General features: G+C 41.6%; 1 protein-coding gene across 1 annotated transcript in view; it reads left to right on the top strand.

Annotated features, from left to right (window-relative positions):
- Positions 1-16,464, top strand: part of PMFBP1 (polyamine modulated factor 1 binding protein 1) — a 54,317-nt gene that overhangs the window by 8,371 nt on the left and 29,482 nt on the right. Inside the window, exons 4-5 of the mRNA XM_023210313.2 lie at positions 8,918-9,166; positions 12,824-13,045. Of these exons, the coding sequence (XP_023066081.1) occupies positions 8,918-9,166; positions 12,824-13,045 (471 nt within the window). The remainder of the gene's footprint in view (positions 1-8,917; positions 9,167-12,823; positions 13,046-16,464) is intronic.

Genomic DNA, 16,464 nt, shown 5'->3' on the forward strand with positions numbered 1-16,464 from the left:
ACCACATGCAAAAATATGGAACCAGCCAAATGCCCATCAATCAATGAGTAGACACACCTTTTATCTGCTTCCTTCCCTTCCTTCAGTCTCCCACTCCCCAGCCAGAGTTTACTAAGACCACCTCCCACATCAACTACTACTTGACCCTCAGTTCCTTGTCACAGAGCCTGCTTTCAGGGCTGCCCAAGCCAAGACACTCAGTAGCACTGATCCTACGCATGTGTGAACATGCAGACCTCCTGGCATGAGCATCTTTCTTGAGACTGATTTTGGACTAATACTTATCTAGAATCTAGGCTGTTCATCAGCTGAGGTAATTTCATTTCAGCCTGAGGTTTGCTTTCTTTGGAAGCTCTAAATCTAAGGTCTTTAAGTCAGTCTCTAAATTTATCCACACAAGCTGGGGAGCCAGCTGGGAGATATTTTCCCACAGTTCTCTAAACATTTTGGGTTTCCAAGAATTCTTTACTTGTGGTCTTCATTTCCATTTAGTGACTTGAGTTCTTGGTAAACAGAAAGCAGGTCCTGGCTGCACAGACCTGTTGCTGGACACCCAAAGTTAGCCGCTCGTAGGCTGTGAAGCCACCACTGTGTTCTTCGCTGTTTGTGGTCAAGGATCTGGCCTCTTTTCATTGCGTCTATAAGAGTTCTCCCAGAACTTACCGCCTCACTATTGAAACCACAAATTGTTCCTCTGCAATGCCCTAGAAATACTACCAACAAAGCATTTCTACTTCATCTTCTAAGCATTGCTTTCCTCAGGAAGTCACAAATAGAGAAAAATCCACTGGTTTCCTAAATGGATCTCAGGAAGAAGATTATCATAATTTACTTCTTTCTAAATATTAACATTTTAGGATATTTTCACCATTGCTGTCATGAGTTTACTTATTCCCCCAGTCAGGAAAATCCATGTGGCTTATAAATGTACCTGGCAACTTGGAAGGAGAAAGGTATTAAATTGCATTTTATTATTCTAATTGCCCAGAAGAAGGTCTAACAGCTTGAAACAAGCTTTAAAGCGGGCTCTTTTTTCCCCTAGCACTTAGTGCAGAATTTAAATAGCAGACTACGCATACAAATACACAATTAGATGTAGACTTACACTCATCTGCCCAGAAAATCCCTTTAAGATCTGCCTTCCACATGGAAATGTAATATGGGAACAAAAGGGAAACCAGGACTTTCTGAAATTCTGATTACTCTCTAACAAGGACCTGGGGAAACAAGCAGGAGATCAGAGTTTACGACCACAATTATGCAAAAAGATTAAAATATTACATTAGATGTTATGTATAACAAAAGGAGTGGCAGGGAAGGGGTGAGTGATATGACCTTGCAAATCAAAACTACGTTATGCTCCCAATCCCAGGAACAGAGCAGGAAATAGGGTGAAGCAAATGGGGTGGCTAAGGTGCAAAATTCATGGGCACAAATTCTTCAGGTGCCAACCTGCATGTGCTCCACCCTGAGACTGAGTACCTCCTTAAAATTTGCATCTCACTTGCCTCACCATAGTCCTGGGCCTGCCCAGGAATCAAAAGAGAATCTTAATTAAAGTGAAAGGAGAAAAGAACAACAGAGATATCATAATAAAATGATCAAACCAGAAAAGAAAGGGCCTTTTGAGCATTTTCCCAGGCTCCATTCCCTGATGGTGGCATAGGGTGTATGCCCTGATATTCAGTAGAGCTCAGATTGCCAAACTCATCTTTGAAGTGTACAGAGGACACTATTTTTAGCATAAAGCTATATAAGGCAAGTTTGATTCCTGCGGATAAAAGTAATTTGTTGAAGATGTAAAGTTGGTAGAATCTTGATGGGCATTATTACACAGTATCATTTTGAATCATTGGGAATGAAAGAAAAATATTTCACTGAATCTTCTAAATGCAATGTGAAATCCTGGATTGGATATTGGAACAGAGAAAACACATTAGCGGAAAAACTGGTGAAATCCAATAAAGTATAGTTCATAGTAATCTTCCAACATTAATTTCTTAGTTTAGACAAATGTACCCAGTTATTTAAGAAGTTTGCCTTAGGGAAAGCTCTATGAAGAACATATGGGAACTCTGGGCTACTTTTGCAATTTTTCTGTAAATCAAAAATTATTCTAAAATACTTTTTTTTAAGTGAATCTCAGGCAAGCAGAAGTCACTAGTGAGAAGAATATCAACATCAGAAAGATGCATCTAAAATTCATGTCACTTAAACATACAGTTCTCTGTTCTACTAGTACAAGGAAGTACAAGAAATGCAATTTGTAGAAGACATAAAAAGTAACAGATAAGTCCGGGCGCGGTGGCTCACGCCTGTAATCCCAGCACTTTGGGAGGCTGAGGTGGGTGGATCACCTGAGGTCAGGAGTTCGAGATCAGCCTGGCCAACATGGCGAAACCCCGTCTCTACTAAAAATGCAAAACTTAGCCAGGAATGGTAGCAGATGCCTATAATCCCAGCCAGTCGGGAGGCTGAGGCAGGAGAATCGCTTGCATCCAGGGCACAGAGGTTGCAGTGAGCTGAGAGCATGCCACTTCACTCCAGCCTCAGCAACACAGTGAGACTCCATCTCAAAAAAAAAAAAAAAAAGCAGATAAACCTATCCAGTGATATAAGGCTAAACTAGAGTTCAAAGGAAATATCTCACTAACCTCAAAGTTAGGAAGAGAAGTTCATGACAATGACTGAAAAAGTAAGTTAGTTAGTCCTCATCTGTGCTAATGGTTGCTGCTGCTACCTTGTTAACAAGGAGAAACTGATTCAAAAGCCAAATAACCCCTCATGCAATTCAGCTGAAAGTTTGCAGACGTCCTATGTTGTTCTGTGGACCTCAACACCAAGAACACCTATCACAAATTTAATAGATCATGCTGTATCAAAAGGTCAAATATGAAGCACTTAGAATTTTTCAGCTATACAAATGTATTCTCTGGTTCTGCTGTGGCCCAGACAGTGTTAACTTCTTTTTCCTATTGTGGATTTTGGTCCCCTCCCCAGGAAATTAATTCAGTTTGATGTATCCAAGTCTTAAGTTTCTCGATAAAGAAAAAAACTCCATTAAAAAAAGATAGTGAGACTTTTTGGTTCTTAAATGAAAAAAAAAAATCATTAGGGATTCAGTTATCAGAACAATGCCAACCTAGTCAGCGCAAACTAGAACAGGGAACAAAATGGTTAAAAAGTATTTTGAAAAGCCAGCTTTAGGCAAATCAGCAGGGCCTGATGACATACTTCGAAGAGTACTTAAGGAATTGGCAGGTGTTATTACATAGCTGCTAGTGATTATTTTTGAGAACTCAAAAGGATAAAGAAAGTCCCTGTAGACTGAAAAAGGGTAAATGAAGTGCTCATCTTTTTAAAAAGGGAAAAAGGACAATCCCGGTAATTATAGACCTGTCAGCTTAACTTCAGTACAAGGAAAATACAGAACTTAACATCAATCAATTAGCATCAACTTGAAAAGCACAAAGTATTGGGTGGAAACCAACGTGACTTTTCAAAAGGCAAATCATGCCAGGCCAATTAATTTCCTTCTGTGATCAAGTGGCCACATAGGCAAGGAAGGAGCAATAGCTATAATCTCTTTGACCACAAGTAGGGCTGAAAGGTTGACTAAATATGGGAACAGGTTCCTATGGACAGCCAGCAGTCCCCATCTTTTCAAGCAGCTAAAACCTGGATAGAAATCCAGCTGAGAAACCTGGTAGACCAGATGGCCTCCAGCATCACATCTCACTCCAGATGGTCATTGTAAGAACCATTCTCACCTCTGTAAGAACTAGTCTTTCAACATGCTTATTTTCTTCAGATCTCAGTTTAAAAGTCAAAGAAGACTCTAATAAAATATCTGTGTCTTCATTAGAAAGAATGTTTAAAAAAAAAAAGACAAAGAAGCAATAGGAAATAAGTTGGTGCCTTTGAGATACTGCTCTTCAGCACATTTGTAAGTGAAGTGTAGGCTTAATCCATAGTGTGTCATTTTCTATTCCTTTAGAATTTAGAAAAATAAATTTTGAACGCATAAGGATAAATAAGTAGAAATTTAATAGGTCTCAAATAAGTCTAGGCGTTTCTCCAAGTCTTTGAAATTTGATTCCTCTAAACCCATTGATATCTATAGTGTGCAAATGTTTAAAATTCCTATCCAGAGAACTCTAGTTTCTCTGCAGATAGAAGCAGTCCTTGGATCTTTATAACCAGGCAAATTAGATTGGGTGCTATATTTGTCCTGTACTGGAAGAGTTGCATGAACTTTCATCATCTGGCTAGCCATCATGTTGCCTCAGACCAAAATTAAACCCAGAAGATTCATGATGACCTCTGGGGAAGATTAAGCATTGACATCTCACCAGTATCCCTGCCAGACTGCTAAGCTTTATACACATCATTTAGGAAAAGACATTTATTTCCCACAGGAAGCTTTAAGGCCAAAGAGCAATTCTAAACACACCTAAGTATAGATGGGGGTACCAGGTACTAGAGGGGAAGCCCTAAAGAGAGAGAGAGTTTGACTTCTTTTCAAAGAAGAGCATTTCTCTCATTCTTCTGGGCAGTGAAGAAAAAATAGAGACGTGGAAGGAAAGAGAAGCAAAGAATGAATATGCAACAGGAGACCACGGTTAGTTTTCAGCAGGGTTATACACACTCAGCAGTGGACAGATGCTTACGAAGCAAACTAAAAAGGATTTTGGCAAAATCTGATAAAGATTTTTTTTGAGACAGTATCTTGCTCTGTTGCCCAGGCTAGAGTGCAGTGGTGTGATCGTAGCTCACTGAAGCCTCAAACTCCAGAGCTCAAGTGATTCTCTCGCCTCAGCCTCTCAAGTAGCTGGGACTACAGGCACGTGCCAACATGCATGGCTAATTTTTTTATTTTTTGTAGTGATGGGGGTCTCTCTGTGTTGCCCAGGCTGGTCTTGAACTCCTCATCTCAAGCCATCCACCCACTTTGGCCTCCCAAAGTGCTGGGATTATAGGGGTGAGTCACCATGCCTGGCCTGATAAGAATTTTATTGGATATATACTAAAATAAGCCCTTCTGAATTAACCCTACCCCAGGATGTTCACTCCTTTGCATTAATTCTGTCCACGTTAAGTACTAATTTGTGATCATGTTTTTTCCAGGTAGCTCCCCACCCTGTTAACTTACTGTACAAGCAGGAGGACTCAGGGTCTTCAGAAGCCCCTGTATCCGTGCATGTGCAGGTACACGCACACATGAGCACACCACACACGCTACTCCCAACTCTCTTCTCTCCAGACCTCATTCACAGATGAGTTGTGAGACTAGCAGTGTTCTTATCTTGAAAAGAATGAAAGCCCTAAACAACAACATTTAATATAAATGCTGGCAATTATAGCTACACAAAGTAAATACAAAATTTAGCTTTGTTCAGCTTAGAAAAGAGGTCTCATCAACTTTCCCCCAGTCACATACACTGGATTCAGGCCAAGCATTCAGCATGTCTTTGCCTAGGATTTCTTTTGCCTGGTAACCACAGTGGGTCCATTTTCTCTGTCTGTCTTCTCAATTCTGAGGCACCTAGGATGAGACACTTCAAGTAGAGCTTAGACAGGGTCATTCGGATTGTACTGACACAATCAGCTATCATCTTTCTGGTTCTGGACTGGGTTGAGCCTCCTTTACCTTCTCTGTGCTGCCACCACCACTCTCAGTAGAGGTTTTTTGTCTTTCAGGTTCCAGCTCTTACTGAATTAATCTCATTAAAATTCCATCTCCCCAGTTACTCAGACCAAAACCCTGGCATCATCTGTTATGGATGACCATCATGTCCCATCATCCAACCTGTAACCCAGCAGCAAATCCTGTGTCCTGTCATTTCAAGATACATCTAGAACCCAGCCACTTCTCACACCCTCCATTGCTACCGTCTTGGTCCACACCATCATCCTTGTCTGGATTATTGCAATAGCCTCCTACCTGGTCTTTCTGCTTCTGTCTTTGCCTGCCTAGAGTTGATTTCCGATAAACAGCCATTGTGTCCTTCATAAAAGCTCAGGAAGATCATGCTGCTCCTCTGCTCAGTACCCTCCAAAGGTCTTTCATCTCCCTGAAAGAAGGTAAAGTCTTGAGAATGGCTATACAGTCCTAAAGACCTCACCTTCTTTTCCTATCTCACTCCATCAGGTACAACTTTTCCCCTTACTATCTCTGCTCCAGCCAGAAAAAAAAGTGGCTGCAACCCCTGGGGCTCCTCAAATATCACCAGGCATGCCTTCACCTCCAGGGCCATCTCTCCCTAGAGCATTCCAGATGCCTTCTTTTGCCTCCTTCAAGTTTTGGGTTAAATGAAGCTTCTCAATTTGGTCCTCCATGTAAACATTTAATTGAAAAATATAACCTCCTCCATCCTGGCATTCCTCATCTTCCTCCCCTGTTTCACTCTCCCCTATTGCATTTTGTCCTTCTAATACACTACATATATACTTGCTTAGTTTTCTCTCTCCCCATATTAGATGCAAACTCCACAAAGTTGGGATTTGTCTGTTTTATATAATGCTATATCCCCCTTACCTAGTGTAGTTCAAGTTGGGATTTGTCTGTTTTATATAATGCTGTATCCCCATTACCTAGTGTAGTTCTGGATATAGTAGGTGTACCATATTATTTGCTGAGCACATTAATTAAGTGAAAATATCATACCCACACAAAGGCTAGTATGGTTAATGTTCATAGCAGCAATATTCATAATTGCCAAAAACTTAAATAACCCAAATATCCATCAACTGGTGAACAGATAAACCAAATGAGACAGAGTCTCACTCTGTCACCCAGGCTGGAGTGCAGTGGCATGATAGCTCACTGCAAGCTCTGCCTCCCGGGTTCACGCCATTCTCCTGCCTCAGCCTCCTGAGTAGCTGGAACTACAGGCGCCCGCCACCAAGCCTGGCTAATTTTTTTTGGTATTTTTAGTAGGGACAGGGTTTCACTGTGTTAGCCAGGGTGGTCTCAATCTCCTGACCTCGTGATCCACCTGCCTCGGCCTCCCAAAGTGCTGACATGAGCCACCACGCCCAGCCTCAAATACTGATTCTTGCTGCAAACTGGACGAACCTCAAAAATATTATGCAGCCAGGCACAGTGACTCACACCTGTAATCCCAGCACTTTGGGAGGTCAAGGCGGGCAGATCACATGAGCTTAGGAGTTCGAAACCAAACTGGCCAGCATGGCAAAACTCCATCTCTACTAAAAATACAAAAATTAGCTGGGTGTGGTGGTGCATGCCTGTAATTCCAGCTACTCGGGAGACTGAGGCATGAGAATCACTTGAACCAGGGAGGTGGAGGTTGCAGCGAGCCAAGATCACACCACTACACTCCAGCCCAGGCGACAGAGACTCTGTCTCAAAATAAAATATATATATATATATGTGCTAAATTAAAGAAGCCAAAAAATGACATATTATACAATTTCATATGTGAAACATCTAGAAAAGGCAGAAAATCCATAGAGGCAGAAAGCAGATTTGTGGTTGCCTGGAGCTGGAGGAAGGAGCAGGAGTGACTGAAAATGGGCATGAGGAAATTTGGGGGGTTGATAGAAATGTTCTAAAACTGGATTGTAATGATAGTCACACAATTCTATAAGTTTATTACAAGTCAATGAATTGCACACTTAACAATGGTTGCATTTCATGATATGCAAAGTATACCTCAATAAATCTGTTTTCAAAGAGTTAATTTAAAAATTGGAAAGCCACTGTATTAGAAGTACTCTGTTAATGAGGTCAACGCCACAGGCTCAAACCCTTGGAAGCCAATGAGATTGCTTGGACTCTATTTTCATTTCTTTCATTCAATACATAGGTATGTATGAATCTATAATCTAGGCCCCATAAGAGCAGACATGGCCCTGCCCTCCAGGAGTTTATAATCTAATTAGAAGTTGAAATGCACAGAAATAATTACAGACAGAATACAGAATGCCACATTAAGGACATGCTAGCAAAGTCTGTGGTACTGGTGCAAAGACAACTTTGCAGGGAAAAAACAGGAAGGAGAGCAGGTTTTAAACAGAATCTTAAAGAATGAACAGGAGGAGAATAAGCAGGGTTGGATGCTCAGGACTGCCCACAGGCTACCCTCTTTATCCACCTTTCCCTCACATGTCATTGTCATAAGGGATGCTGGAAAATATAGGAAATATAGAAGCATCAGCAACACAGGGATGTGTCCTACCAGCAGAGTACCTGGTACAACATAGGTGCTTAGCCTGTGTCTATTGAGTGAATGAATAAATGAGGAATGAACGAACGAAAATGTAGGATAAGACTAGCAGCATTTCAGGTAGATTGTGGATTAGCAAGAAGAGATCACACACACACACACACACACACACACAGAGTCAGCATCTACAAGGTCACATCTTCCTTCAGGAGAAGGAGACAGAGTCAGTGCCCAGATGTACCTGAACAATATCTCTGGCTCTCATTTTTCAACATTTCAAAATCCCCAAGAACTCACCATTGACTCAATGCAATGCTCCTTTACCCAGGTGTTTTTAATACCAAGTTTAGTCCAAGAACCATGGCCAGAAATCCATTTCCTTCCAAGTCACTAGTGTTATCTTTATATGGGAAGGCAACACCTGAGCATATTATTACACATATCTCTCTAGGTCCTTTATGTGTATATTTTTTTCTTCTGACCTAAATAATAAGATTTTGGTGGATAAGAACCATTTTTTTTCTTCTATTGAATTTGTCTTACTGAGTGGGAATACTAAGTGTTACATTTCCTTGTGAATAGAGTGAAAAGTTCTCTATAGATGAAGAGATAAAAAGGTGGATAGATGGATGTGAATGACTGAACAAATGAAAACAATCCTGGAATGAATATACATCCTGAGTGATGGCCTAAAGCCTTTTCTGTATATCCTGTCTCTGTTGTAGAACAAGAAGCAAGCACAGGCATTAGCATTCGAGGAGTCAGAGATGGAATTTGGGTCCAGTAAACAGTGTCATCTGAGGCAACTCCAGCAACTGAAGAAAAAATTGCTGGCCCTTCAACAAGAACTGGAGTTTCGCACAGAGAAGTTGCAGACTTCTTACTGTTCTTTCCGCCAGTATCAGTCCATCCTAGAAAAGCAGACTTCTGACCTGGTTCTTCTGCACCATCACTGCAAACTGAAAGAAGATGAGGTATAGAAAGATTAACCATGGAAATACCCCACATTCTTAGGTACCTGCAGAAATCACACCAAGCCCACTAGAAAGCAGATGTTGGACTTAGGAGAGCTTTGCAACATCTCAAGCAGGTTTTATAAACTTTCCCCTTTAATTCTTGATCTTTTTGAAACTGAGCAGAAGGAAACTAAACTGAATGGTGTAACTGGGTGAGAGCAGAGTATTCATGCATGTGGAATATGTGGAGTGTGTGTGTGTGTGTGTGTGTGTGTATGTGTAAGTCCATCTTCTCCATTCTATTACCATTGCAATTTAAATGCAAAAGACTGTAGGTCTCTGAGGGTTATAAAAGAGGTATAAGGTCCATTAAATCCACCATTTTTAGAAAAATAAGGTCTTGATAATATATAAATTCCTGGCACCTGCATACTAGATAAGATAACCAGACGTTGACTAGGAGTCAGTCATTGAGAGTACCAGGTAATTTTTTCAGACTGGAGTTTTAGATCATATAGACTTCACTTAAGTATATTCAGGGCATTAATTCCCATTCATGTTCCAGGGTGGTATTTTCTAAGCCAAAGAGTAGCATCCCTGCAGAATCCCAGGTAAATTCCAAGGACCCAAAGCTGCGGCACTAAAACCACTTGAGCAGTGATAGCGCTAGCTGCAGTAAACCGTGGGTTCTAAGTGATGGGACAGACATACTCTTCCATCCTGGGATTTCTCCTGGCATTTTCTTTCTTTAGATTTAAAGATAAAATTTCAAGGAGTTAGGTTCTATTGGAAGGACAGAGAAGAAAAAAAAATTTCAAAGAGTGTTTTGGATGGTGCTGTTGCTTAAGGACGAAATTTAAGGACTTTAGGAATGACCTTAAAGACCATAAACTTTTTAAAAAGGGAATATTGTCACCTAGTGAAAATTTGCTGAAAAGAATTGAGAGTGGGAGGAACAGAGGAAGGTTATTCTAACCCTACAGATATAATCTGTGACTAAGCCTGTACACACACACATAGTTTTAAAAAGACAGTGCAAGGCTGTGTTAAAACTTACTGGTTCAGTACAACTTAAACAAAAGGGTCCAGCCTGGATCAAGCGACCTTGAATGAGTTAGGATTCTTTTTTTTTTTTTTTTGAGACGGAGTCTCGCTCTGCCGCCCAGGCTGGAGTGCACTGGCCAGATCTCAGCTCACTGCAAGCTCCGCCTCCCGGGTTTACACCATTCTCCTGCCTCAGCCTCCAGAGTAGCTGGGACTACAGGCGCCCGCCACCTCGCCCAGCTAGTTATTTGTATTTTTTTTTAGTAGAGACGGGGTTTCACCGTGTTAGCCAGGATGGTCTCGATCTCCTGACCTCGTGATCCGCCCGCCTCGGCCTCCCAAAGTGCTGGGATTACAGGCTTGAGCCACCGCGCCCGGCCTGAGTTAGGATTCTGTTTAGCAGCATATAACAGAAAATAAATAAGCTAGTTTATTTCTGTGTCATATTTAAAAAGGTCAGAGACAGGTGGTCTGTTGCTGTTATGGCAACTGCATGTGTCATCAGGTCTAAGGGTCTATCCTTGGGTTCCACCATCATCAGCTCAGGGCTTCCATTCTCTAAGTCACCTGAGGTGCCTCCTGGGGCTCCAACCGTCACATCCTTTTTTTTTTTTTTTTTTTTTTTTTTTGAGACGAAGTCTCACTCTGTTGCCCAGGCTGGGGTACATTGGCCCAATCTCGGCTCACTGCAACCTCCGCCTCCCAAGTTCAAGTGACTCTCCTGCCTCAGCCTCCTGAGTAGCTGGGATTACAGGCACATGCCACCACGCCTGGCTAATTTTTGTATTTTTAGTAGAGACGGGGTTTCACCATGTTGGCCAGGCTGGTCTTGAACTCCTGACCTCGGGTGATCCACCCATCTTGGCCTCCCAAAGTGCTGGGATTACAGGCGTGAGCCACCATACTCGGCCACATCCTTGTTCCAAATAATCCAGATAAATGGGCAGGGGACCAGGTGACAAGGGTGGAAAGGAAAGGCACACTCCCCTCCTTTGAAGGACACTTTCCGGAAGCCACAACACCTTCACTTAAATATCACTGGCCAGAATTAGTCATGCGGCAACAGCTACTTTCTAGGAAGCCTAGGAAATGCGGTGTTTTAGGAGGCGCATTGCTGCCCCCAGTACAGTCAAGGCTCAATTACTAAGCAAGAGCGGGAGAATCGATATGGGACTCAGCAAATAGCAGTCACTGTCAAAGATCCCAAACCGAGAAAGCACTGAGAAAATTATTTTAGACATTCTGCCAAGTTCCCCCAATGTCTTGCTGCACAGCCTCATCAAACTTCTGTCTAAGGTTGGGTTCATTCAACAGCAGACCCTAAAACAAGGATATAAATACAAGTAACTGATTCCAGAGGTGATTCCTGCAAGCACACGAGCAAGTGAGTCAAAGAAGGACCGAAAGCTCATAAAGAACATTGGTATTGAGCAGACTGCTTGCTTGGTCCCTCTGGGGAACTCTGGCAGATAGTGTAGGACATGCCTCAGAGTGAACCCAACACACCCCAGTCACTGGTTGAGGGCTGCTCCTGAGGGTGTTAACTCCCCAGCACTTCTAACCTACCCGGTCTTCCCTCTCTGGTTGAATGGGCTGCTGGTATCAGAGAAGCCCTCAGGCAGAGTTGAACATGCTTGCAGTGGGAATGGGGTTAGATTGCAAAGAAATAGCAAGTGCCCAGGGGATATGGGCTGATAGCTTCGGTTACAAATATTTGGATATAAAATATTCCTCTCCTCTTCTCCTTACATAGTAGATACCTTACACAAAGTTATCCTTTCCTGAGAAGAATCTCAAATGACAGGCAGGAAGTATAATGAGCTTCAACTAATGGAACATGTTCTATCAGCATTCTACATTGGATTATTTAAACTAATATAAAGTCATCCTTGATGACTCTTCTGCTGTTAACTCCTTCAACACATCAGATTCCAGTCATACGATTTAGCACACTCAACTACCTACAGCTGTTTATTCATTTTAACTCTTACCTCCCCAAGATTGTGAAAGTTTTAAATTCTTTGAGGGGTGAGCATATGTCTAATATGTATATATCCCCTCTGCCCTTAACACAATGCTCATGAGCTTTCAATAAATATCTGTCCGTTGGTTGACTAATTACTTGATGAGGAAGAAAATAAATCTAAATAAGGATTGTGCAAATCCCAGAGGAACTTTGGGTCATGTTCCCCACCTCTCTTGGGAACTTTATTGACATCGTCCTGTGCGCAGGAGGAAGTCTACATTTTCTAAGTTCAACTTCTAGAGAATGCCTGGAAAGGAAAAACTACCAGCATTTCAAGCCCTTAAAAAAACAGTGCTATAAAAATTCATTCCTCTTAGTCAACTAGCAAGTATTTACTGAGTTCCTACCACATGCTGGGAGAATAGGAAATGGATATGGTCCCTGCCTTGAAGGAGCTTACCTCTAACTAGGCCATCTTTTTTTATTTCTGATCATTAACATCTTGACATTACATACTATAGCTTTTAGATCTGTGCAGCCTCTCTTCTGTTCATCTGGTCTTCTGGTTTAGATACAAGACTTCTCTGCAGGGAGTCTTACAACTGCATCCTTTCCTCATTACATGCTTCCATGGGCTCAATGTGGATTTATTCCTACACCTACAGGTGATTCTTTATGAGGAGGAAATGGGAAATCACAACGAGAACACAGGGGAGAAGCTCCATTTGGCACAGGAGCAACTCGCCTTGGCCGGGGACAAGATCGCCTCCCTAGAGAGGAGCTTAAGCCTCTACAGGGATAAATACCAGTCTTCCCTGAGCAACATCGAGTTACTAGAATACCAAGTGAAGATGTTGCAGGGGGAGCTCGGCGGGATCATGGGTCAGGTAGGACTTAAGCCAGGCCATTCAATCCAGGCAAGTGGACGTGCTCCCAGGTGGTCCCCTCAGACCATCCCAGCTTCCTCCACTGGAAACCCAAACCTTAACCCAAATGTCATTTCCTGCACTTGATTTTGTAGCCCCCAGGGTTTGAACCCCCAGCTTTCACATATGCTGTAAGATCACTTCTTCACAATGTTGAGGCTCTTTAATTAATATAAAGAGCCACCACTTCAAATAATGCCAAAAGAGAATTACCAAATAAGCTCCAGCCCCACAGTTCCCTGTGGGGTTGGCTGAGCCTTTGTTGAGATTGCATCACAGCTCATCTCCCTCTGCCCAACCTTGCTTCCTTCCTCTTCCTTTAACAGGTGTTAATACCAACAGCTCTCCCTAACAATGTCCAATCTTTTGTTAGTTCTCATGGGGGTCCGGCAGGGGGCTCTGCTAGGCCACAGGACTCATGCAAACCACAACTTCAGGATCAAATAGGAGGAAAAAGCTATGAAACATGGGAAAGAAGAGTCAAAACACCTGGTTTGTTTCTTTTTTCTTTTAACTGCTGTTTTTAATTACACAAGTAATACAATTATTATAGGCTTTCTAGACAGAAGTACAGAGATTAAATATGAAAGTCTGCCTTCAACCTCTTCCCCATCATTCTCCTCCTCTTCTTAGGTAATTACTTGAATCATGTGTTGAGAATCCTCTCGGGGCTTGTGCTATATACAGTTACATATATAAATGGGTGGGAGTTTATTTTTACCTAAGTGGTTATCAAAGTGGTTTTAAAACTTACTTTCAAAATGCATTTTTTTTTTTTTTTGAGACAGTGGTACAGTCTCGGCTCACTGAGGCCTCCATCTCCCAGGTTCAAGTGATTCTCCTGACTCAGCCTCCAGAGTATCTGGGACCACAGTCACATGCCACCATGCGCAGCTAATTTTTGTATTTTTAGTAGAGACAGGGTTTTGCCATGTTAGCCAGGCTGGTCTCAAACTCCTGACCTCATGTGATCCACCCACCTCAGCCTGCCAAAGTGCTAGGATTACAGGCATGAGCCACTGCGCCCAGCCTAAAATGCACATCTTAACAATTTATTTTACTTACTACCTTGTATTCTGTAGTAGGGATGTACTACTTATTGACTTGTTTTTTCCTCTCTTTTACAAACAGGTTGTAATTAACTTCCTTATTTCTTTTGGATAATTCTTGAAGTGTGATTGCTGGGTCAAAGGATATGCTTAGTTTTATTGTTTAAAGATACTTCTAAATTGTATACCAAAAAGTTCTACCAGTTTACACTTTTACCAACAATAATTAAGAGAGTGTATTTCCCCACACCCATCCACATGTTTTCATTCTTTTAAAGTTGTGCTAAACGCTGATGGGTATGGGGAAAACGTTGACTGGTTACAATTTTCATTCCCTTAGTTCTAATAGTTGCAGTTTGAGTTACCCAGGAAGCCAGCTCGAAGACAGAGTAGTGTGCAGGACATTTTTAGGGAGAGCTCTTGGTGTTAACACCAGTGAAAGGAAGGAGAGGAAAGCAAGCTTGAGCAAAGAAAGAAGTTGAGCTGTGATGCAGTCTCAACAAAGGCCTCAGCCAACCCCACAGAGCTAGATGAACCTCAGAGCCTTGCTAAATTGAAGGGAAGGAAGCTGGCCTTTAAGCCTCCATGTCATCAACAGTTATGGGATGGCAAAGCACTTTTCTTCAGCCTACACAATCCCCATAAAGGGCAATAAGTCCTTCATTGCCAAAGGGGATCTGGAAGGCCCATCACAGTCTCCACCACACTTATGAAGTTTTGAGCACTATTCATAAGCATATTGGTCATATGGATTTCTGTTTCATGAATTACTTGTTAACTCATTTTTTACTGGGTTGTTAGTCTTTTTTTGCATTGGTTTATAGGAACTTCTTAATATATTACAGGTAATAATGCTTCATTATGTATGTGGCAAATACTTTCTCCCAGTCTGTAACTTTTCATTTTACTTTATTAGTGGTATTTTTCACCATACAGAAGATTTTAATTTTTATTATTATTATACTTTAAGTTCTGGGGTACATGTTCACAACGTACAGGTTTGTTACACAGGCAAACATGTGCCATGCTGGCTTGCTGCACCATCAACTTGTCGTTTACATTAGGTATTTCTCCTAATGCTATCCCTCCTCTAGCCCCCCACCCACCGACAGGCCCTGGTGTGTGATGTTCCCCGCCCTGTATCCATGTGTTCTCATTGTTCAACTCCCACTTATGAGTGAGAACATGCAGTGTTTGGTTTTCTCTTCTTGTGATACTTTGCTGAGAATGATGGTTTCCAGTTTCATCCATGTCCCTGCAAAGGACATGAACTCATCCTTATTTATGGCTGCATAGTATTCCATGGTGTATATGTGCCACATTTTCTTAATCCAGTCTACATTGATGGGCATTTGAGTTGGTTCCAAGACTTTGCTATTGTGAACAGTGTGGCAATAAACATACATGTGCATGTGTCTTTATAATAGAATTATTTATAATCCTTTGGATATATACCCAGTAATGGGACTGCTGGGTCAAATGTATTTCTAGTTCTAGTTCCTTGAGGAATCGCCACACTGTCTTCCACAATGGTTGAACTAATTTACACTCCCACCAACAGTGTAAAAGCATTCCTATTTCTCTACATCCTCTCCAGCATCTGTTGTTTCCTGACTTTTTAATGATCACCATTCTAACTGGCATGAGATGGTATCTCATGGTGGTTTTGATTTGCATTTCTCTAATGACCAGTGATAATGAGCTTTTCTTCCTAAGTTTGTTGGCTGTGTAAATGTCTTCTTTTGAGAAGTGTCTGTTCATATCCTTTGCCCATTTTTTGATGGGGTTGTTTTTTTCTTGTAAATTTGTTTAAGTTCTTTGTAGATTCTGGATATTAGCCCTTTGTCAGACGGATAGGTTGCAAACATTTTCTTCCAATCTGTAGGTTGCCTGTACACTCCGCTGATAGTTTCTTTTGCTGTGCAGGAGCACTTTAGTTTAATTAGATCCCATTTGTCTATTTTGGCTTTACTTGCCATTGCTTTTGGTGTTTTAGTCATGAAGTCTTTACCCATGCCTATGTCCTGAATGGTATTGCCTAGGATTTCTTCTAGGGTTTATATGGTTTTAGGTCTTACATTTAAGTCTTTAATTCATCCTGAGAGAGTTAATTTTTGTATAAGGTATAAGGAAGGGATCCAGTTACAGCTCTCTGCATATGGCTAGCCAGTTTTCCCAGCACCATTTATTAAATAGGGAATCCTTTCCCCATTGCTTGTTTTTGTCAGGTTTGTCAAAGATTAGAGGATTGTATATGTGTGGTGTTATTTCTGAGGCCTCTGATTTGTTCCATTGGTCTATATATCTGTTTTGGTACCAGTACCATGCTGT

Source organism: Piliocolobus tephrosceles, chromosome 17, assembly GCF_002776525.5.
Source record: "Piliocolobus tephrosceles isolate RC106 chromosome 17, ASM277652v3, whole genome shotgun sequence".
In the NCBI taxonomy this organism is placed as follows: domain Eukaryota; kingdom Metazoa; phylum Chordata; class Mammalia; order Primates; family Cercopithecidae; genus Piliocolobus; species Piliocolobus tephrosceles.